Here is a 23,626-nt window from a genome sequence, read left to right as displayed (position 1 = left end):
GTTAGAACTGTCACCCCACAGCAAGAATGTCCTGGGTTTAAAATCCGCCAGCCGGCTGGCTGGCACCATGCTCTGTGGATTTTGCGTGTTCTTCCACATTTTTGTCTCACAGTCTGAGAAGCAGAAGCAGAAATAAAATAGTCCTTAAATCTATATTATCAAATAGAAATTTCCGCTTTGCTTTTCTTCTTAAAACCAAAAAAGCTTGAAAAGTAGTGGCACAATATTTTAAAATCTGAAGGAAAACATATTGTTATAACAGCACAAACTGGCTTAAAGGAAATTATTCTAAACATATTTTTAGTTTAGTTTAAAAAAAAAAATACAGAGTAGTCCAAGAAAGTTTAATAGCAGTCGCTCAAGGTCTGAAATAGATACACATCCACCCCATCCATCCATCTTCTTCCATTATCTGAAGTTGGGTCGTCATGGCAGCAGGCTATGCAGGCTATTCCAGATGTTTTTCTCCCCAGTAACGTCATAGTGCAGCTCTCGGATGTGATAAATACTATTATCTCTAAGTATTTTGGACAATGATGCATTTTTTATAATTTTGGGAGTGGAATTTAAATCCAACAATCATGGCCTGTGTATAAAAAATATGCTATAAAAGTGTCCTAAACGGTTAATGTAGCACTTTTGTTGAAGCTGAAAGTTTGCACTGTGAACACATCTTGATTGCTTGATTTAAACCAGTGTGTTGGTGTACAGAGGCAAAATTACAAACACTGGGTATCTAATCAGGATGCCCCTGATTTGGTCTCCACCCAAATAGGTGGAAACAAAAATCTTGTTTCAGAGGCCGATTTGAAAAACTATCTCAAATGACTCCTCTCATCAGGAAGGACTGTCAGGTCTCCGAACACCTAACCATATAGAGGACATCAAATTCCTCAACATACATTTGCAACCCTATTAGTCACGATTAACTAAAGTTAATGACCATAAGGTCAGGATCAGCTCTCTCTTCACCAAGACAAGCCTACCCAACAGTTTGAGTACCAAAGGACCTGAACTGTAATCTTATTGGATCCATTGAAAAATAATCCCAAAGCGTTAACCGTTATATCACAAGAAGGGGTTCCTGACCAAGCCTTCACTGTTTGCAGGAGTGGCATGGTGTCTGGTTGGATTCAGTGTGGCCAAGACTGTGAGCGTCTTTTCGTTCGGTCGTCTTTGTCAGAGTTTATTTAGGTATGATTAAGCTTAGTTCAGTTGGCTGAGGTATGAAAACAGGTCTGGAAAGCAGCAGAGAGCCTGTGTTAGGCCTCAGGTTATGCTGTTGAGGTGATTTAAATAACACTGTCTGTTTCTCATTTCATTAATACACTTTCCCTCTCTCACAGCGCCTCGGGGCATAGAGCTACAGCAGCGACTGAATGAAATTCTGTTTTTCAAAATGAGCAGCATACTCGAAAGCGATGGTAATCTCAGATGTAGAAATTGGAAAAGTCAGCACAGCAAATGCATCAGCAGCTTTTCCTCCAGACAAACATGCAATATTGATTCCCTTTCTGAACAGGTCATATTTTATGTATTTGTTTTAAAGATTTCGATATTGTGCTGCAGCGCTCGTCAGGTTTTCGAGCGAGGACTGCCCCTTAAATGAACATTAATGATGACTGAAGTAGATATACAGCGCACCTGCTGCCTGCTCACCTCAGAAACCTGCTCACTTAATAAATCTTAATTGGACAGGTTTGTGTGTGCGTGCGTGTGTGTCTGATTTGCTGCCTGCAAACTGCCGTATGATGTTTTCCAGTAATAACTTTTGTTTATCCCCATCTGCATTTTACTCCTGTACTTAAACTTTAAATACGCAGGAAATCCAAATATATGCATCACCTCTGTTACTCTCAGATATTTATGAAGCAGATTATTTTCCATAATGGCATACAAGTAAATAACAAGTGAATAAAGGTGAGGGAGGGGGGAAAGCCAGGCAGAAAAAAATAATATCCTCCGATATTATTTCTGTAAAGCACCATGGATAACAGTCACTCAGCAACCAATTGAAGTGACAATGAATTGTCAAAGGGTGAGGACATCAAGAAGACAGATACCTTCATAAAAAAAAACTTCGCTGCCACATAAACAGCAGCAGGAAATTAACCGGAGTTTGAATTACAAAGGACTGCAATGTGCTGAGGTCTGTGATCGTTACCCCTCTGAGGAGGAGGAGGACCACTGATGGATGGGTGGATGCACTACGTCCCCCGGAGCCTCCGTTCTGAGCTGTCCTCATGCTTCATGCAAGTACTTTGCATTTCTCTCGACTCATCTCTGCTTCTATATTACATGACAGTGAAAACATCTGCAGAGCCGCCAGCCCCATTGCCTGGCTGTGCCGCTCTATAGGTTGATCCATACCGACTCTCGGGACTTAATGGGCCACATCTAAAAGCAGCGCAGGTGTCTTTCAGAGCTCTGCTGGCAACAATTTGAAAATAATACAAAAAAATTGCTTTTTCTTTTTCTTTTTTTTTTCTTTTCCTATAGGCACGTTTGAAAAAGAGTGCCTGCTAACCTTTAAAAATGACTGACTGCGTGGAATAAAACTGTGGCACTCTTTAAACACGAGGCTCTTGCTAACTAAGTGAAAAGAGTTTTTTCGAAACAGAAATCTACAGTTTCGAGTGTTCAACACTTGTGCGCTGACTGATGAAGTTCAGGTGCTGAAGGGTTTTTAGAAATGAACTCTTTATTTGAATTCCACACGCCTTAACTCCAGCTCCTCAGTGAAAGAAACCAATAAAAGGCACTCCAGCTGCTCCTGAACTACAGTAACTACACGACAATAAAAGGAATCAGTCTCGCACTCATCTTCATTTTAGCTTGTTTTCTTTAAAAAACGTTCAACATCACATGTGCACCTTGACCCTGAGTTTCTATGCTAAGATAAATATGCTTGCTTTCAGCTCAAACATCAGTTTATTAGCGCTGTGAAGCTTTAAGCAAACACCAAACAGCCTTTATGGTCATCTTTGTCTTTATTAATTTCAAAACAGGGAAGTGCAGATTAACGGTAGAGGTGGGCTGTTCGATCTAAATATCGATACCTATGCTGGTATTGGTATCGGATCAACAGTAGCGCAATAGGATCGATACTTTTCGTTCGGTGAGTAGCCCACTGAATTGTGTTCTGTTTGTTTTATTTGTGCGGTGGGACCTTTTGGTGTTGACATGGTTATTTTATTGATAGCCTAAAGCACCTCGGCTCTGGTATCGGCAATATTGGCTCTGCATTTACTTGGTATCAGATTGATACCAAAATTTGTGTGCAGACAGCAGAAAGCCAGCATGATTACAAAATCTGCTCGTGACTAATATTGCGATGCAGGTTTTAGTAACAAATGATGAGGATGATCTGAGCGGGATGGAAACGGAGATGAGAAGAGATGTTGAGATTTAGGAAACAAGGGGAAGGTGATGGAAAGGGGCGTGTGTGTATGTGTGATCGTGTGTGAGAGAGAGTTAAGGGGTCTGACGGCTTTAAATTAGATGGCACATTGCTGCAACGGCTGAAGAATTTTATTAAGAGTCTTTATATCTTCTGCCTTAAGCCGCTCCGATCAGCATAATCCCTGTCCAAACAAGAGATAATGAATCCTTTCTTTTAGTGTTGGGTTAGACAGAGGAAAGCATGATGCCAGTATAGGGAGGGAGAAGTGCACAAATTATTGGATTTAGATTAGGAGAGGCCTATTTTAATGGGTTTGAAGTAATACCCAGACAATAATAAAAAGTTGTCCTGAGCCCATGTGGCTGTGGGGGGCGGCGGCCGATATATTGTGCTTAACAAAGCTCTCTGAGCTGGATGCTATCCTCTTTGCTTGTTTTTGTTTACCTTTTTGTCAGTTCTGATTATTTTCTGCAGTTATTCGTCATTACTTGTCGCTGGGTGTGTGTGTTTTGTTATGAGCTACACATCAACGTGGATGCAGAGGCCGTATCCAGACTGACGCACGGCGTTGCTCAAGTCTGCTTATCTTGTGTATGTGATTAATCTTTCATTTACATTTTCTCCTCCAGTTTGTTCAAAGACAAAGCAGGAATATAGAATTAATTAAACTCTTTTATGTCTTCTGGTGCAAAACAGTCGTCCGCACGTGGTTTCTCGTGACCTTGACGACGCTTTTCGATGCTGCTCAGCTAGTAAGTGGCAATATTTCTCCAGACTACTTAAGAATATCTGTTGTTGAGGTGCTCACGCAGAGATTTTTTTCCACTTGCGCAGCTCACCTCATCTGTAGATTTTTATTATTAAAGCGTAGCCTTATTGCAATGCCAGATAAAGCAACAGAGGGAATTCCTGAGGGGTGTAGCTAATTTATTCATCCATATATATACATAGGATGGAGTGGCTATTATAATGCAGAACAGCAAAAACACGCCTCAGACGAGTCCTATTTTTATGTTTTGTTGGGGGGTTTGGTTTTTTTTGCTAAACCAAAGAGACTGTACACCATATACGCCTTATCCAAAGAATTTCTCTTACACTGTCAGGAGGTTTATATATCAAGAACAGGTGTTATAAAGGATTTGAAAAGTGCGAACAAGGTTGACTCATCCTTTTATTTCTCAAGCTCGCCTTCGTAATATAAAATCAGCTAACCTTGGGCACTAAATACCAGTTTACATGTGCATGCACTCTCTGGCACTCTTTTAAGCAGAGCAGTGCCAATTAATCAAAGCAATTTTTTCATCCTTGGCCTTAAAATGAATAACCAGACAGACAGCAAACACCCCTTATGGAGGAGTGGTGTCTGTCTTCCCCTCTTCTTTCCATTAGACAAAGTGATACAGTGTAGAAGTGGAAAATATGAAAGGAGTCGAGGAGCGAGGGGAGACCGAGCTGCTGTACAGGCTGTACTGTAGCAGATATAAAAAGAGCTGGATTGGCAGATATGGGCAAAATGGGAGACAGACAGAGATGCAGACTGTGATAAGAGCAGACATGTACAAGGCTCACTGTGGCCTCAGTCTCCCAGGTGACGAAAACCCAGATTACTTCCAACAATCACGAGAGAAAGGAAATAGGTGCAAATATCCTGTTTTGCTCAGCGGAGTACTCTGGGTGTGTGTTTTTTAAAGAAATGTAATGTTTTTGTTTATTCCCAGGCAATAAAAGTGTCTCTCCTAAGGTCATAAAATGAGGTCTTTCATTTCTTAATGGTTAAATAAATTACTTCCAACTGTTACTATGGTAATTATTAAAAAAGCAACAAATTTAGATTCAAACTGACAAACAAATCAATACATCTGACGCTATATGGTGTCATGGAAATGTGTATCGATACACACAGACTCAGCATGTTATGTCTACATGGTTTCAGCTTTCCATGTGTACTTTTATACCACTACAGGACCTGATAGTGGAGTTAGGGGACGGGGTTTGGCCTTTCTTACCGGCACATAAAGCAAATAATGTCTTTGTGTAATGTGAGATCTGATTTAATGCACTTAGGATTGTTTAAAGACAACACATATTAGTTTTAATGGAAATTTCTTTCTTTTGCTTTTTTACTAATCTATTATTCCTGGAGACGTTGTGCCAGATGTGAGTAAACCTCTGAAATCACGTTATATTTGCTAATCAGTAAACTATAGTTCCTATGATGTTGATGTATTGAATGCAATTCTCTAAACTCCTGTCCCATTTGTTCAAATATGTCTCATTGCTTCTGTCTCTGCCAGCTAATATCCGAGCATTTCGTCCAGATGTTACACGTAGGTAATGCAGCATGGATGCTTCATTAGTTACCATGACATCAAAGCTGATCACAGAGTACCTCATAATACCGTCGCAGCAAGAGGTATGAAGCTCCAAATTCCCTCATTTCACTAATTACGCCACAATTATTTGTCCCTCCTGCGCTAATTACAGCTGTATTGATTTAGACCCCAGATCCTAATAATTAACTGGGTAATATTACACATTTCCATGCACTCACTAGGAGGCTTCACCTGTTTAGTGGCAGCCTGTTGCTACATTACACCAGCCTGTGAAACTGATGTGGTTGTCAGCTTCAATTAAGAGACACAATGTTTCAGAACAGAGGAGTGAGACTGGCCTGGAGAAAGGGCAAAGGAGAGGAAGAGGGTCACGGGGAGGAAATGTTGTCGCTTGGGCTGAAGGGCAGCAGCTTAGGGGGAAGGAAAGGCCAGAGTGTGATGGCTGGTGAGAGGAGGTTAAGAGAGTAGCTGTGGACAGGTGAACGTTTAGAGAGAAGAGCTTAGTTAGAGGTAAAATTAGGCAAAACGGGGACTAAAGGGTTGGGGGAAGAGTTAAAAGTACACGTGACTGCAGACAGAAAAGTGTCTGCAGCCTCTCTGTGGCTGTATCCCTGTTTCCCTCCACTGGTTTTGCTAAAATACTGGGAGTGAAAAGAGCAGTTATGTATGTAGTGTAGGATACAGGAAAGATACCATGTTAGGTGAAAAGAGCCAATGAAATGCAATCATAGTACAGTCCCATTAATGTAAAACTTTAAACTGAGACATTTTACAATTTCATGAAAGATAAAATAAAATAGCTTAATTTGACGTTGATGGCAGCAACATGTGTTTAAAAGTTGGGAATGTGGCAACAAAAGCCTGGAAAAGTAAGTGGCACTAAAAAGAAACTGCTGGATGAAGATTTTGCAAATAATTAGGTTAAATGTTAACAGGTCCATAACATGACTGGCAACTAAAAAGAGAGCATCTTAGCGAGGCAGAGGTCTCAATTTCAGAAAAGTTTCTCAGTGCAAAATTGGGAAGACTTTGACTTTTTCATCAGTTACAGTACATAACGTCATCAACAGATTCAGTAATTTTAGAGAAATTTCTGTACGCAAGTACAAGGCCAACAATCAGCTTGTGATCTTTGGACCCTCGCTGCATTAAAACCAGAGGCAAAGTGAACAACTGTCAAGTGCTCAGAGACAGAACAGTTTTCCACTTTGACTCTATGAATGGAAATTTGAAATTCTTTTAGGAAAACATGGATCCCACATCCACTGACCTAAAGAGGAATGGGACTCAGCCCTTTGTAACACTTCAAAAGCCTGCATTTCTCATGGTGTGGGAGTGCAACTGATGGGTAAAGGCAAATTGCACATCTGGAAACGACCATCAATGCTGAAAAGCATGTACAGGTTTCAGAGCAACATACACTCCCTGTTCAGACGTTACTTTCAGGAAAGGTCTTGCATATTTCAAGAAGACAAGAAGAGTCCGGGTGCTGAACTGGCCCTCCATTTACATTTTACACAGTGCCAGTATGACTCGTGCTTGAGTAATTAAGGAGTACTCGCACATCCTCTTTTGGTGCATTCAGTTAAAGGCAGCTAAAAAAAAAGGGCAAACATTTTCTTAACAAAAATTACAGAAATTACTGAAAAAAGTGCAACTTTATCACAAAGCCATGAGGTCTGACACTATGACTAAGAACATGGCAAACATAGACACCAAGTGATGTAAAGCAAAACACTAAATCTCTTCTTTATTGTGTGTAAGTGTGTGCTGATGGGACTGCTGCCAGGCCAGAGTTTTGAGATTTAATGCAGACGCAGATCTGACAAGACAGATTAATCCCAGGGAAAAAAAATAAAGGAGGGGGGGATTGCCCTTTCTAATGTTTACACCCGCTGCGTGCCCATATTAATTACAGACACACTCAGGAAGTACAAATCCAGGGACAATGCAGTCATTTGTCTCTCCTCTCACACACACGCGCGATCGCGCACACACACTCTCAAGAAAAGATAGCACCATGCTAATGTGGCATCTCTCTGTGCCTCGGGGATGTGGATGAGATTATGCCTGCGTACGTGGATGAGTGAAAGCGGTATGGAAGGAAGTTCATTACCGCTTTACCACTCAGCGTGAGGCCACCCGGCAAGGAGCATCTCATCGGGACCTCCTCGGCATGCTGGGAGCTCCGCCTGAGGGGAAACACACCCAGTACGGAGGCGCGTCCCTAACAGCAGACGCATAAAACAGCATAAATCTGAAAACAAATGTTCCCACAATCATTTAAACCTGCTAATTCTGCTATATATTTATGTACACTGTTAATACACGCTGCATTATTAAATATCTTTACTGTGCCCGGGCACGCTTGGAGATGAATCGTTTTGTTTAAATGACTTGACATTATGAAATGTAAACAAGTTTTGTGCACAATTATGCAAACTGTAATCTGATTTGGAAGCATCAGCCCAAAGAAACTTCTCGCATGCCCTGCTTCAAATTAAATATTTTCAGATTTTTAAGTAAAAACAAAAAAGAAGAAGAAGAAGAAAAAATAAGAAAAACACATCTATGTTTGAATTGGCTAAAGTTATCTGTATAGCTGAGCCGGAGAACCCAGGATTATGTTGTGCTGGAGAGCTGTACTCCACTGAAGCTGAGGTGGAGGCGTGCGTGTGTGTGTTTGTGTGTGTGAGATTGAGTGCTGGGCCAGAGTGCAGCGAGACACAGGTGTATTAAATTGGGTCAGCGTTTTCATTTCCCAGGGTGAACGCTCACACACACACACACACACACACACACACACACACACACACACACACACACACTAACAGAACTGAGCTGTTTCAAAGTGAACCTTGATGAAAACACACCTGCACATGATATGCATAAGCAACACACAAACACACACACACCCTGTACAGTATGTGCACAAACATTAACTCACACACTTTCCAGATAAACAGGATTAGGAGCTATTTTTATATTGAGACAAAGACTTTCAGCATGAATCAGACACAAGACAAGGAAGAAGAGGAAGGGAGGTGGTTTCATTTTCCTCCCAGTTTCTGATTGTGTGTGTGTTTATGTATGAATGTGTGGAGGTAGTGTTTACAGGGCACAGGTCTAGCCACAGGGGAGCAGAATCGGAGGAAGGTTAACTCCCTTCAATGCTTCTGTAAAAAACAAAACAAAAGAAAAACAAAACAGGCAAAGTTAAAACTGTGAGTGTTGGTGCGTCTGTTTTCATGGTGATTGCTTTTCCTGATATTCAGCCTCCCATGGCTGAAGTCATGAGAGCCTTTCTCAAACAGTAACAATAGCAAGGACAGTGAAAGATTAACACCCTGAAGAGAAGCGGTGCAGGCTCGCTCCTGTGCTGCTGCACAGGCGGGACTCCATCCTGCTCTTCATGAGCTAGCAAAACCCTGGAGATCTGCCTTTTAAAGGCTTTATGAAACCTTTCTTTTTTTTATGACGACCCAGAAAGTGTGAATGGACGGCTAATATACTGCTGGAGCTGCTGATGTGCATACAATACAGGCAAAATTAGGCTACTGGAAAACTATAAATGTAGACTAATTACTTTCATTCACAATCATAATCTCTGTGGCTGTACTAATACACTGCACACTTGAAAAGTAGCATTTTTTAAATAAATACAAAAAGCATTTATTAAACTGGCACATACTCCTGTGAAAAAGCCCTTTGGACTATTTGTTTAAATACATAATATAAATAATTCAAATAAGATAAACATGCTAACACTGTCGCTTTTTATAGGGAGAAATTTGAGGAACTGCTCGGAGCTGCTTAGATTAGTTACTGTGTTTAGGAAGCAGGTGAATAACTTTCCCACTCATTACATTGTGTATATTTTATTAGATAGGTTCATATTAGCTGCAAATTCATCACTTTTCTGCTGATATTTATTTAGCCAGCACACAATGACTGCAGTTTCAAGCAAAAACTCTCATTAAAATGTTTCAGGTTGAAGATTTCAGGGTCAACTGTTTGCTTGGGTTATGGCTTTATTATGGTCTACTGGAAGAGCTGCATCAGTCAGACTGTCAATATGATCTGGCGGACGATCTGATTTCCTCGTGTCAGCATTGTTCCCACATCATCATAATTAATGTTGTTCCAGGTTCAACATTGCAAGTGACCAATCACCTTCTTGTGACGTCATTCCTTTGCGACTTCGAAATACCCGCCTTCGAGTATTTCGAAATACAAGTGAAGAAGCGAGAAACCGCCGCCTGTCCGCCGAATTTGAAGTCAATTTAGGATACTTTCCTTTAATAAACGGTAAGCATTATACATATGTTCCTCACTTGGCTTGCTGTTTGTTTGCTAGCGATAGGCTACTTGACGACAGCATTAGCTAACCAGTGTTCTCTAGACCAGCGTTCCCCAACTTTTTGGGTGTTTCGTGGCCCGGGGGTTGGGTCAGGCAAAATTGCAGTAGCTTCCCTGATCATTTTACAAACATAAGTGAAGAGAATCTGGACTAAAAGGCCTAGACTTATGGTTGTGTGCTGAATCTATGAATCAAACTATCACCTGGAAACATAATTAACTGGTCCATAGCTGTGAAACTGGACATGAGTTCTTGATTCTATGGAGATTAACAGTAATCCAGAAATTTACAAATTTGTCCTGGTACATCGCGTAAATGTTGTCCCTGAGACATCGCGTAAATGTTGTCCCTGGGACATCGCGTAGATGTTGTCCCTGGGACATCATGTTAAAGTTGCCAGAGACATACCATATGAAAGTTTAGCTTCTTTTAGCCCCTGTTTGTTTTATATTATTTTATATATATATATTTTTTTTAATATTATATTTAATATTTACATTGTATTGCAAAAAACCCCAAAACAAGTTAAAATGAATTAATGAATATTGACTAATTAAACCTTCGTTATTTTTCCACCAGAAATGGACGATATAATTAGAAGAAGTGTTCTGAATGACGAAAAAAAAAGAACTGGAAAAGACACACAACTTTGTGTGCATGTGTCACAATGCCAGGAGGACCCATTCAGTGTTGTGTTAGAAAAATTGAACTCATTAACCCTTCATGGACATTATAAATGTTTAAATGTTGCCTCAGGTAAAGACAGGAAAAGAGACTATTACAAATTCAACTGCATCAGAGCTGGGAAAAAAAGTCGAAACAGCTACAGAGCAGTGGGCTGTAAGGCCTATGTTTCATTTAAAGTACTCAAATGTTGGAAAGACCACACAGTCATCGTGCAGCGTACATATGATAAGCATGATGGGCATGATCCTTCGGACCCAAAAGACGCACATTTCAACAATATTTCCAGTGATTTGAGGAGGAAGATTGAGGAACTGCTTTCCCTTGGAACTAAGCCAGCCATCATACTAACCGAATGTCATAAATGGGCCAAAGAACATGGACACAGAGATCTTCACAACAGAGAGCATTTTGTCACACCACGTGACATTGACAGTGTTAGAACCTGCATGATGAGGAAGAAGCACTTTAACTGTGGAGACAGTCAATGTGTACATACCTTACTTAATGGAAAACATCAAGAACATGTTCTCTTCTATCAACCATACACATCTGACCAAGAACTAATGATTGTTTTGCAGACACCTGTAATGAAATCAAACATGGAGAACTATGCAAAACAGTTAGTATTTGTTGACACCACGCACTGCGTTAACCAGTATTCATTTCCCTTATTCACACTTGTTGTAAGAGATGATCATGGGCATGGAGTCCCTGTGGCCTATGCTATTGTCAGCAACGAAAGTCAGAAAACCCTGGAAACTGTTCTTGGAATAGTTTGTGAGCATTTCCCAACTTCCCTGAGGTAAATAATACATTGACAGCTATTAATTTTGAAATAATTCCTTTTCAAAAAAGTTATAACATGCCAGAATCTAATGCTATAGCTGCAGCATGGGCTGCAAAAAACTTTCCTTTCCAGTTGTTAAAGTTATTCCTATAGGCTGTATGCAGTATTTTATACATCTACTTGTGAGTTGAAATGTTTAATTTGGCATTGAAGTGGTGCTTTGAGATAGCAAAAACATTTTCATACTGTTTAATCTCATTTAGTGTTTTCTTTTTTTCTGTAGAGCATTTATGGTTGACAAAGACTTTGCGGAAATAAATGCTTTGCAGAAGGTTTTTCCAGAGTCAGCTATCCTTCTATGCTGGTACCATGTCTTGCAGGTAAACCACATTGTTTTCTTTTCACGTTGTCTAAGATGCACCTGAAACACATTTTTACAACAGGGTCCTGTTGTTATGATTTGCCTCATTGTGATATTCACCTACTCAGGTTAATGAATATAAAGGGATAAAATGTTGAGTGACTATGTCCATCCATTTAAGACCACAGTGCACTCATCTTCTGGTGGCTGCTTCCCAAAGCTCTTTTTGACATTTAAAAATATGTTTGCCTGGTTGATTTCTGTAATGCACAGGTCCTCTTGTCCAGTGAGTGACAAAGTTATTTTTGGACGTCAGCTTTCTTTTATGCTTTTTGTACAGCTGCTCCTCTGTCTCTCTCTCCAGATTAACTTTTTTTCTCTTACATTCACAGGCTGTTAATCGATGGCTTTCAAAATCAGAGTCCGGGGTCCATGGGCTTTCTAACACCCAAAAGAGAAATGAAATCATTTCTTTCTTTTGTAAGCTGAAAGCTTGCACATCTGTAAGTGTAATTTGTCTATTTCACATTTTGATTTCTTGATTACACTAAGAGCATAATAACTTTCAGTTGCTAAAAAAAAGTTACAGAGAGATACAAAATAGATTTTTGAAACAATTTCTAAAACTGGCTTCTTATCTTGCTTATCAAAACAAGTACTTAAGCTGTGCAGAACATCATTGTGTCACCCACTGTGCAGTAGAACTTGTGAGTGGGATTCTTTCACAGACAGATGCTGAAACCAAATATGCTTATAGGTTTAGTGTTCCTTCATAGCCATTGTAAGGGAAGAAATAATTGCTTCTTAATACAAAAACACGACATATTATTAATAACTTAAAATTCTTAATGTTATTCAATAAAAGGAAAAGGGCTTCAATACATAATATTAAAGATTTCAATAGGTCTGTTAAATGGATTGAAATATATTCTGTTGCATCCAATTCTCTTAGGAGGACGACTTTAAAGCCACATCAGCAGAGTTCTGCCAGACATTTAAGCAATACCCTTTGGTGTGCCAGTATTTTCAGAAGCACTGGGAAGGCATTGGCCACATGTGGTGTGACTACGGCCGTCGCTTCAGTCACGCTCGTTCTGAAACAAACAATGTGATTGAAAGGTATGATTTATTATTTTGACCTCATTCAATTGTATTGCTGAAAAAAAGATATTATGCTTTAATCCAAGAGGCTAAACTGAGTAGGTTCTTCATGTCATTGCCAGAACAGGTTTTAGGCAAATCCTTTAAATTCTAGCAGCGTTTTTTATGTTATCACAACAAAAAACAGAGTAGGTGGATTTGCCTAAATCAGCTAAACCGGCACAGAGCATTCCTTTATAAAAGACGTGTGCAATAGGTATTCCAATTTTTAAAAAAATAATACAGTCTTGATTAAAACTTTAAATTCCTTCAATTACAGTTACTAATCATTTCAAATAACTGTTTTTCAGATTTTTCCACCGCCTGAAATACCAGTTTTTATCTGGCTACAAGAATAGGCGTCTGGATGATCTGATTGAAGTGCTCCTAGGGAAGGCCGACGACTACTTCTCAGTCATAAAAACCCTGCAAGATGTGGGCCGCATGAAAAACAGGTTTGCTGACACCTTGTCTCAAGTTTCAGACTCTGCTTCAAGACTGATGGAAAGTGGTTGGGCTCTTAAAATTACAGTCAAGAACAGCCATGGAGTTAATGCATATCAAGTCCCATCTGAGTCAAGAGAAGACATGGTGTATGATGTCTGCCCTGTTGAGTCCTACTGCAACTGTACATATGGCTTACGAGGACTTCTTTGCAAGCATCTAGTGTTACTTGCAAAATTAGCAGAGGCTGACAATGACATCTATCCAAACATGGAAACAGACATTTCTACCTTGGCAAGAATTGCAGTGAAAGAAAGGCATTACTTTGTACACTGTGAGGACTTGAAAGTGATAAAAATGCCAAGTTTGTTTGGAAATCTGTGTTTTTTTGCATCGGCTGAAACACTTCAGTGCACTTGTTGTACGTTCTCTCACTATAACACATGTGCTTGCCTGAAGGTGGCTTGTAGCCATTTTAAACAAATGAAAAACTCTCTGAAAAGTCCTCTATCAACTTTGAATGACACTCCTGTAGTTGAAAGCACAGACAAAAAATGCACAGAAAATGCGGTTGGAAAACTAAATGCTGTTTTAGACACAGTTAAACAGTGGGCATTCATTCCAGAGGGTATTACTGCAATGATAGATGAACTGCATACAAATGTCTTAAAAACAAAACAAGTAGGCAAAAGTATATGCCAGTACGAAATAAAGACGACAGATAATGCACGCAAAATTAGGCCATTGTATTCTAGCAAGAAACGTTCGGCCAGCATCGACATTCCAACAGTCTGTGAAAATGAATGTGAACAGTCGATAACCACTGAAAGAGAGACATCCTCTGGAGAAAATGAAAACCTTTTGGAATACAAAACAAAAAAGAGAAGAGTTAAAGCTAAGTATATGCACAAGTAGACTTTTGTGTGACATTTCAAAGGGACTGCATCCATTACTTCTGTTTATTGAAACCTAAAGCTGAATAGCTGTCTTAACTTTCTGCCAAGGAACAGATGAAAAGAAATTGTTTGCTCTCTCAAGCAGTTGTTATTTATGTGTGTTATTCATTACTTTGGCTTGGTTGCTGTTTTTGATACAAATTCATCTGTGCCCATTGTAATATTTTCACATGTTACTATTTTTATATTGCTATGCATTATAAATAAAGGATTACTTATTACTATTAAAGGTCTGCATTTGTAATTGTTGGTATTATTTATAAAATATGCGCTCTTAAGTTTTTTGCTCCATAAAACGATACCTGTCACTTTTTGGACATGGTAAATGGCCTGCATTTGTATAGCGCTTTTCTAGTCCATAGGACCCCAAAGCGCTTTACACTACATTCAGTCATTCACCCATTCACACACACATTCACACACTGGCGATAGCAAGCTACACTGTAGCCACAGCTGCCCTGGGGCGCACTGACAGAGGCGAGGCTGCCGGACACAGGCGCCACCGGGCCCTCTGACCACCACCAGCTGATACAGACAGAGTATCAGCTGTTGAGAATCCTGGCTCATACAAAATAGAAGTAAAAGGTTTCAACATCCAGCCTTTTTATGATTAAATACAAAGTGTAATAACAGAGTTATTGGGGTGTGATTTTGTTAATAGTTAGTCTTAAGTATAAGTTTAATAGTAATGAGTAAGAAAATATAGCCAGAATAATGGAATGAGACTAACACCTGACCTCACACTGAGATTTGGTATGAAGTGGCATGTTTGTGCTAATGCTGACATTGGGGCTCAGAGTTCCTCTGTGTGTATATATTTGTGAACGTTAACTTGGCTAATGTCCAAGGGTTTGACTGCTTTCCTGTTGGATTGTATCACAAAGAACAGGGATAAGAGCACCAGTGGCCGTGCACACCCTCATCTCTCTCCTTCACCCGATCATTAGTGTTGGAAACCGGCATTAGCTCAGAGTAGATTAGACTTCAGTATAGTGCAAGTGATTTGATTTTATGATTATTTGATTCAGTTTTTTCTGTGTTCAAGCTCAATTACTTTAATAAAATATGTTGAATTAAAACAAATAAACAAACAAATAAACTGTGGACATTACCCTTTTAAACCTTTCTGAAACAAGACAGGTAAAAACCAGTGTATAAAAGTTTACATAGGTATAAATAGCTCTAACACTTTACTCCAGCCTGGCGTCCACACATGTGGACATCACATTTTGGGTTATTTAGACCAAAATACTAAATCTTGATCAACAAGTGCCTGATATACAGTTACGAGGACATTATACTGCAACTGTTCTATCGAAATTTCAAATTAATGTCCTCATATGTGGCTCTCATTTGTCTCAGAAACAAAAATTAGGTAAAAAAACAAAACCTGGTAATTCTTTCTTTTTACATTCATCGGGTTCCAATCGGCCCAAATATCAAAGAGAAATTAAAAATGCATGCCATGGAAGATTTCGGGTCTTAGGGGGTTAAAATGACCAGACCCCTCCGGCCTGTTTTCCAGGCCACTAAATTAAACCCAGTCAATTACCAATTGAACAGAATAAAAACCTACGAGGTCCACTAATAGTCCAAATCTTTAATAGAAAAGACAGGCAGAACTCAAACAAACAATAATCCAAACGAGGAGCATATATACACACTGGAAAGTAAATAATTATAAGTTATTAAATCAGACTAATTAAATACAGTAAAACTAATAAGGGAAGACGAACACACGGGAAATAAAAATAACAGTGTAAACATACCAAAACTCAAAATAAAACAGGAAAGCTACTACAAACCGAGTGTGACACAATTACATTCATATTGAAACATATGTGATAATTTTCTTTCTTTGTAGCATTTTTAAGATATGTGTTAGAACAGTCATTATGCTGTTTGGATTAGGAACCAATCATTTTTGCCAAATAGTTAACACAAACTTAGAACAACAATGAACAATTTTCAAGATTCTGATTTACAGAACAAACAAAAGTCACAAAAGGTTTCATTATTTAAGAGACAAGATCAAGTTTTTCACACAGGAATGAAATGACAGAATCCAGTGCAGCGGGGCCAAAGGTGTGTGTCAGCAAACTGAAGGTTGAGGAATCAGTCAGCTCATGTTTAAGATTGTGTTGGATTTTGAGAAGAGTCTGTCTGTTATTAGAAAGTAAGATTAACAATGTTACACCAATAACCCAAATACGGGGAAATGACAAATAATACCAAAAAAGATACAACTTTCATATTGTTTTACTAACTTACTTTGTCATATCAGCACTTGAATGGTCGATGCCTTTACAGACCATGTCTGTTGTGACATCGCAGGCCAATCTTCCGGCAAACCCGAGGGCTAGCTCCCCAGCCTCCTCTTCACTCAGAACACTAAACACTGTTACTTTAGTTTTGGCCTTCTTAGGCCTGTCAAGAATCATTGCAGGCAGTTTGGCTTTACGGCCCTAAAAAAGAAAAAGTGCAAACACCAAAAGAGCAGAGAGAGACACACACACGCGCACAAAGTTAAATGCTTTTTTTTACATGGTGTAATTGTGTATATGTTGCAGCAAATGCACAATTTCCAGCCACATTGTCACTTCATTGATACGAGTAACCCGGATTTATTTCAGGTGACATCAAAATCACGAAATGTATACCTACCCCAGTCAAACCTCTGAAAACATGAACTGACATGTTCTCTGCGTTGATTCTGCGCTTGATCTCGTCTTCTGTTATTGTGTAGGTTTTCTTTTTTGAGCTTGGTACAGATAAGCGACCATGCACTCTGTAAACTGTACTAGTTCCTTCTGAATCAGTTTGGAATTCTGTATCTGCATCGATCCTGTCAACATCATCAGCAGCAGCATTATCTGTACTCAGACTTGTGCCGTATACTTCTGCTTCTTTTTCGTTGTCTTCAGTCTGTGTACCTTCATCTCTTTCAGTCTGTGTACCTTCATCTCTGACTGTCAGTCTTCCTATCTCACTGTTACTTGTCGATTTGCTGCAGATGTTCTCTCCCTTAGGAACTTTTCCTTTGTCATTCGCTGCCTGATGCTTTCCCTGATGACATTCTTCACTGGCTACTTCTATTGCTCCTCCTGTATAGCCACCTACTATGCTGCACAACTCCTTTCCCTCTGCTGTGCTGCACTGTGCTGTTACATAAAGAAGAATGATATAAACAGCACTATATCAATTTTATTGTGAAGAGAAATCCCCACAATACGACACAGTTATGTCTAAAATAGTTTTGTGTAAAAACTGGATCTTGAAACGTCCACTTTAATTACACAGTCCTGGTGTGCAAAGGCAAAATTACGAAAAAAAATTTCACTTTAAACATTTTTGGACATTGTTTAGTTATATTGTGACTTACTCTCACAGAAGATACAGATGCCACAAACAGACTTTGAACAACGCATGTGCTTGTATGCACCACATTTCTGGCACTGCACCTGTGAATAAAAAAAAAAAAGAAGAAGAAATAAACAAACAAAAAACAAATGAACAAAGTCCATTAAATAAACAATCTATATGGCTAAGGACATGTCATAGTGTACCCGGTCTTTGGCTGCAATCACACACCAGCACTGACTGCACTTCCTAGTTCGATCTGCAAAATATAATTTGTTTAAGTACAAGTTACATTTTCCAATGTTAGAGAAAAAGAAGGCAGCTAATTTTATCTGTACCTATTGAGGAAAATAAGTAGTGGCAAAGTCGGGACCTGAGCTTTGTGATTTCAGTGTTGTACTCCTCCACTTGTGTTTTACCGTCAATGAGAGATTGGGCAAACTAATAATTGACGAAGAAGAAAAAAAAAAAAAAAAAAAGAACAAAAAGAATTAGATTAACAAAGAAATGTTTGTTTGTTTTTAACCCCCCCGAGAAAAAAACAAACAAAAAAAAAACAAAAAACAGAGCAACCAAAGCAAAGCATTACTGCTGAAATGGTTCAATCTACAAAAAAAATTGAGATTTTACCATCCTGCCTCTAAGGCTTTAAAAACTGAATAGGCAAAAATGTAAACATTACTTATATAGGTTAAAGCTATAGTTTTCAGTACCATTATGACCAGGGGCGGAGCGGGGGGGTGGCTTACGGGGCTTAAGCCCGGGTTGTTTTGTCAGAAGCCCGGGGTATTTTGGAGTGTAATTTTTTCATAGTTAGATGCCTGGCTGACAACTGTATAAAACAAAAAGTACACACAATATTCGAAGCACATAGTGCACACTGTGGGAATTTATGACTGTGCGTGAATCCCCCCTGATATTGGTATGATCCAAGCTCAGGCACTAAGCGACTGAGCGAGGGGGCGGGGCAGCTGCTGCCCGTGAGTGCGCTGTTGGAGAGACGGAGCCAGCCATACTAAGGAGAGCTTAAGTTTGACCAGGTACCAAAGCAAATCATTCGTACCGTACAAATAATGTAAATATGACGGTGCATCACGAAAGATTGATATGAAACTGATCACTTGACCAATATTACGTTACTTGCTCTTCAAGTGAATCAACAAATGGCAAAATGAAAAGCCGAACAAATGCTATTTTTTTAGAGTCTTAGCTTACGTGTGTTTATTTCATATTTTCAGTTCTTACCCTCCCCGACTAAATCGGTTTCAGTTATGTACTGAAACATAAGAATGGACATTCGAGGCTTCTTTCAAAGAAAAAACTCAGGTAAATGTTATTTTATATATTATGCTTTGTATGTTGTTCAGTATATTTCTATGCAAAACAAGAGGGATTTCAGTACACAGCAGGATATTCACATTTGTAACCAGATATTTACATACACTTTAGGGAGAAAACATAAAACATTTTTACTGTACAACATCAATTTAGAGTAAATTTTTGTTTTAGATAAATATTGAAATATATTTTGAATTAGTTAAATTTCAGAATAAAGAGAGACAGAGCTATTTTTTATCACTTTCATCAAATTTAGGAGTACATGTACACTAAATTTATTGTTAATTAATAAGAAAACTCCAGACGATTCCATTCTGAGCTGAAGAAGCTTCTGATAGGTTAGTAGAGTCCATGTGAGTAAACTGGTGGCACAGCTGTGGATGCATATAAGGCAAAACACAGAGCCTGTTTCTTTGACATGGGAAAATCAAGAGATATCAACCAAAACACCAGGAAAAGAACTGTGGAGCTCCATAAGTGTGGCTCAAGTTTGAATACAATTTGGTGCCATTTGCAATTAAGAAATACAGACAGTTTCTCTCTTTACTCTTAAAGTTAACAAATATGTTTTTATATTTATCAATCTAAAGAAATAAACATTTAGTCTGATTTGATGTTACAATTAAAAAAGTGTTTTTATCTGAAGAGTAAATATCTGGTTTCAACTGTATATTTGATGATTGTCAGCACAAAGAGGGAGAGAGAGGAGAATGAGGACAGACAGGTCCTCATGTATCTCGTACCTAGTGTTTCTTTTTAGGTTTGTTATTTTTCAAATTCTGTATTTATTAAGTTCTGCAGGCTTGTTTGCACAACAAGGCTAAATAATTATATAAACTTTTCTCAATCTAAATAGTGGACTTTGGTAGAATTAAAAAAATAAGTGTAGTGCAGGTCTATGATGATTTTTAGTGCTATCATCTAGTTCTGATTCTGGTTCTGTCTTGGTTAAGTCCTCAGTAGTCCTGATTTTGAACTGTTGTAGTCCTGTTTTAATTCTGGATCAGTTCTGGGTCTGGTTGAATTGGGGTTTAGTCCTCGTGTCTTGATGCAGCCCTGACCTTGTTCTGCCTTGCTGCTTAATTAAAAAACTAGTTTAAGGTGTCCTGCACATGTGATATATATTTTTCCCTATATGAAGTCATTCTTTTTTGAACAGAGCCTATTAATCTTTCAGTCATTTCTACACCCCCCCCCCCCCCCCCCCCCCAAAAAAAAAAAAAAAAAAAGCCCACATGCATACTACTCTTTGGGCTAAGCCCCGGGTGTTTCAAATGTCTGGCTCCGCCTCTGATTATGACATGCACTCCACATGAGTTCCCATCCTGTTGATGTGGGTGGCTCACATGTGACAAGGTCCACTCTCCAGCGCAGCCTCTTGCTGAAGCAAATGAGCTGAGAGATCGCAGTTATTACAAATAAAAAGCATATAGAGAAATCAATAACCACGTTCGGTAATGATTTCAATTAAATTAAATATGTTATGTTAAATATGTTAATTAATTACCTCCAGTTTTTCAACACCGCACTTTTTCTGACCTCCGACTCGCCAAATGAATTCATATAGACTATGGTCCTCTTGGGTATGTCACAAAACTGTTTTGTAAAAAGATGGATATGGTAGGCTTGGGCCTTGAGCTTTCCTAATGAGGGACACTGAAAAGTATCATGCACTAGAGAGAGTGCAAAATCTTTGCAACTTACAAACAAGGTCCAGTGGCTGCCGTTTTCCAGACAGGCTCCAATCAATTTCTCATACATCTGAAAGATGTTTTTCTGGAAATAAAAAGAATGTGACAAGTATGTTTTTCTGTCAAGAATGACACTGCAAAACTGCAAAAGCTTGTCAGGTGAGACTTGTAATTAATTCTGCAGATACACAAACATATAGAAAGTGTCATTTTTTGTTTACATTAATTAATTTCTATAGTGTGTACAAAACAAATCAAGACCACAGACTCAACACGCACCACTCAATTTTTGGTGTTCTTTATCAGTTGGCCAAGACAGAAATGTTTTAATCTGTGTGCATTGCTTTTGAACAAGTCTTTACACAGAAAAGGTTTCAGAAAGGTATTTTTCAGGTTCTTCTGACAAGGCTTCAATTTTGGAAAATGCTGTTTGTTTATAGTGGCAACTTATAAACCCTTTGTGATAAGAACATAGTTACCACAGTCCAAGTCATACCTTCAAAAAGTATGCACTTTGTGCTCTTGTGGACCCATCCAAAATTTTTCCAGTGATTTGACTTGGTATTGGATAAATGTGAGGGAAATTCTATAAAAATAACAAATACACCTATGTTTTCAAATACATTACAAAAAACGTAAACATGCTATGTCATTATGATCAAACAAGCTTTTCAACATACCTCACACTGCAAATAGATTAGGCCATCTATTACCTTATAAAACAAATAAATAAACACATATAAATAAAAACAGAACTAAGGAATACGATTCATTAAGTAAATTGTACAATAAAGTGTATTTAAAGCAGAATTTAACATTAGTTTTATGACAACATAAAAGGATTTTTATGTCAAGAGGTACCTCATCTGAAATGTTAGTCTGGTCAAACAGGGATTTCAAACTTGAAATACAATAGAGTTTGGTCCAGCTACTCCCACAAGGTAATCTGTGAGAAAGCATATGCTGTAGTCAACAGATATCATTTTCTTTTTGCATGCTGCAACCATCATCCATTTCAGTCTTCTAGGAGCTTTGTCTGGTTGTAGTTCTTTTTTCTCCTCCTCTCCCCTCATCTATTAATTAAATTGTTTTCTGACCTTCCTAACTGTTTCCGACCTGTCTTCCCAATGTGATGTTTAAGCAATATATGTATGGTCAGAAGGGGGTGAAATTTTCATTGCAGTTGTACGTGTAACATTGCATGTGATAATAAAAGGCTTGATTGGTTGATTATTCAACATGAGTTGACATTTACCTGACATTGTGAAGGAGTCACAGTTTCTGTAAGGGTGTAAGAACATAACATGTGGATTTGTTACACTTCTTTTTCACAAGTTAATAACAATCAATAATTTTCATTCCATTATTTACAAGCTATCACACGATGTCTCAGGGACAACATTTACGCGATGTCCCAGGGACAACATCTACGCGATGTCCCAGGGACAACATCTACGCGATGTCTCAGGGACAACATTTACGCGATGTCCCAGGGACAACATCTACGCGATGTCCCAGGGACAACATCTACGCGATGTCTCAGGGACAACATTTACGCGATGTCCCTGGGACAACATTTACGCGATGTACCAGGACAAATTTGTAAATTTCTGGATTACTGTTAATCTCCATAGAATCAAGAACTCATGTCCAGTTTCACAGCTATGGACCAGTTAATTATGTTTCCAGGTGATAGTTTGATTCATAGATTCAGCACACAACCATAAGTCTAGGCCTTTTAGTCCAGATTCTCTTCACTTATGTTTGTAAAATGATCAGGGAAGCTACTGCAATTTTGCCTGACCCAACCCCCGGGCCACGAAACACCCAAAAAGTTAGGGAACGCTGGTCTAGAGAACACTGGTTAGCTAATGCTGTCGTCAAGTAGCCTATCGCTAGCAAACAAACAGCAAGCCAAGTGAGGAACATATGTATAATGCTTACCGTTTATTAAAGGAAAGTATCCTAAATTGACTTCAAATTCGGCGGACAGGCGGCGGTTTTTCGCTTCTTCACTTGTATTTCGAAATAATCGAAGGCGGGTATTTCGAAGTCGCAAAGGAATGACGTCACAAGAAGGTGATTGGTCACTTGCAATGTTGAACCTGGAACAACATTAATTATGATGATGTGGGAACAATGCTGACACGAGGAAATCAGATCGTCCCTGATCTGGCACTGATGCATTTAATTAGAAACTTTGCGATACGGATGCACAAAGGAGATCATGATCTTCCTCACAGCTACTTTATCTCTTTGCCACATGTTTGATCAACTTCCTAAAGATTTATATCTGTTGTCTGCCCTGTGCTGTAGTCTTCCATTATTGTGTTGTTCTTGATTTTTTTTCAGAGCTTGCATTAAAAACAGGGGCCAGTCCAGTATGGAAGCCACTAGTTTTGAAAAGAAGAAGAGTGTGCATCCCATTACATTTACTGCAAGGTGGACGTTATGCACAGGAAGTGCCAACCAGAAAAGAATCAGGTTAAATCTACATAGTGCAATTTTTGCTAACCTACTCTTTACATCACTTCACCTTTTCCCACTCTCCATGGTCCAGTCACTTTCTTGCCTGCCCTCTGTGAGCCATTTAGCCTCTCTTCCATGTGCTTTAAATCTCTTCTGTCATTCAGCCTTTCAGTCTTCCCATCTCCACCTCATTCTCGGCAGACAGAGAACCTTATGCAAGTCTACACCTTCCGCATCTCCACCACCACCAGCATCCAGACTCCTGCCATGGCTGACCCTACAATAACCCAGAGAAAA

At 39.0% G+C, this 23,626-nt stretch overlaps 1 protein-coding gene and 1 long non-coding RNA gene across 2 annotated transcripts; one reads left to right on the top strand and one right to left on the bottom strand.

The window, feature by feature from the left end:
* The first annotated feature begins 9,893 nt into the window (after positions 1 to 9,893).
* LOC308389235 (uncharacterized protein) lies at positions 9,894 to 14,700 on the top strand. The gene is made up of 5 exons (XM_080870468.1): positions 9,894 to 10,044; positions 11,854 to 11,950; positions 12,324 to 12,434; positions 12,884 to 13,050; positions 13,383 to 14,700. The coding sequence occupies exons 2-5, from the start codon at positions 11,861 to 11,863 to the stop codon at positions 14,428 to 14,430; spliced, it is 1,416 nt and encodes a 471-aa protein (XP_080726594.1). The 5' UTR covers positions 9,894 to 10,044; positions 11,854 to 11,860; the 3' UTR covers positions 14,431 to 14,700.
* A 5,762-nt stretch (positions 14,701 to 20,462) lies between these two features.
* Positions 20,463 to 22,831, bottom strand: LOC308389764. Its single transcript, XR_013970327.1, has 8 exons — positions 22,805 to 22,831; positions 22,116 to 22,141; positions 21,722 to 21,806; positions 21,541 to 21,573; positions 21,357 to 21,446; positions 20,874 to 20,945; positions 20,677 to 20,765; positions 20,463 to 20,564 (listed from the first exon to the last, which is right to left on the bottom strand). It is a non-coding gene; the product is annotated as an uncharacterized lncRNA (long non-coding RNA).
* Positions 22,832 to 23,626: the final 795 nt, after the last annotated feature.

This window comes from Rhamphochromis sp. 'chilingali' (assembly GCF_963969265.1).
Source record: "Rhamphochromis sp. 'chilingali' genome assembly, chromosome: 21".
In the NCBI taxonomy this organism is placed as follows: Eukaryota; Metazoa; Chordata; class Actinopteri; order Cichliformes; family Cichlidae; genus Rhamphochromis; species Rhamphochromis sp. 'chilingali'.
The sequence above is the reverse complement of the archived record's forward strand: the minus strand, read 5'-3'. Positions and strand labels throughout refer to the sequence as shown.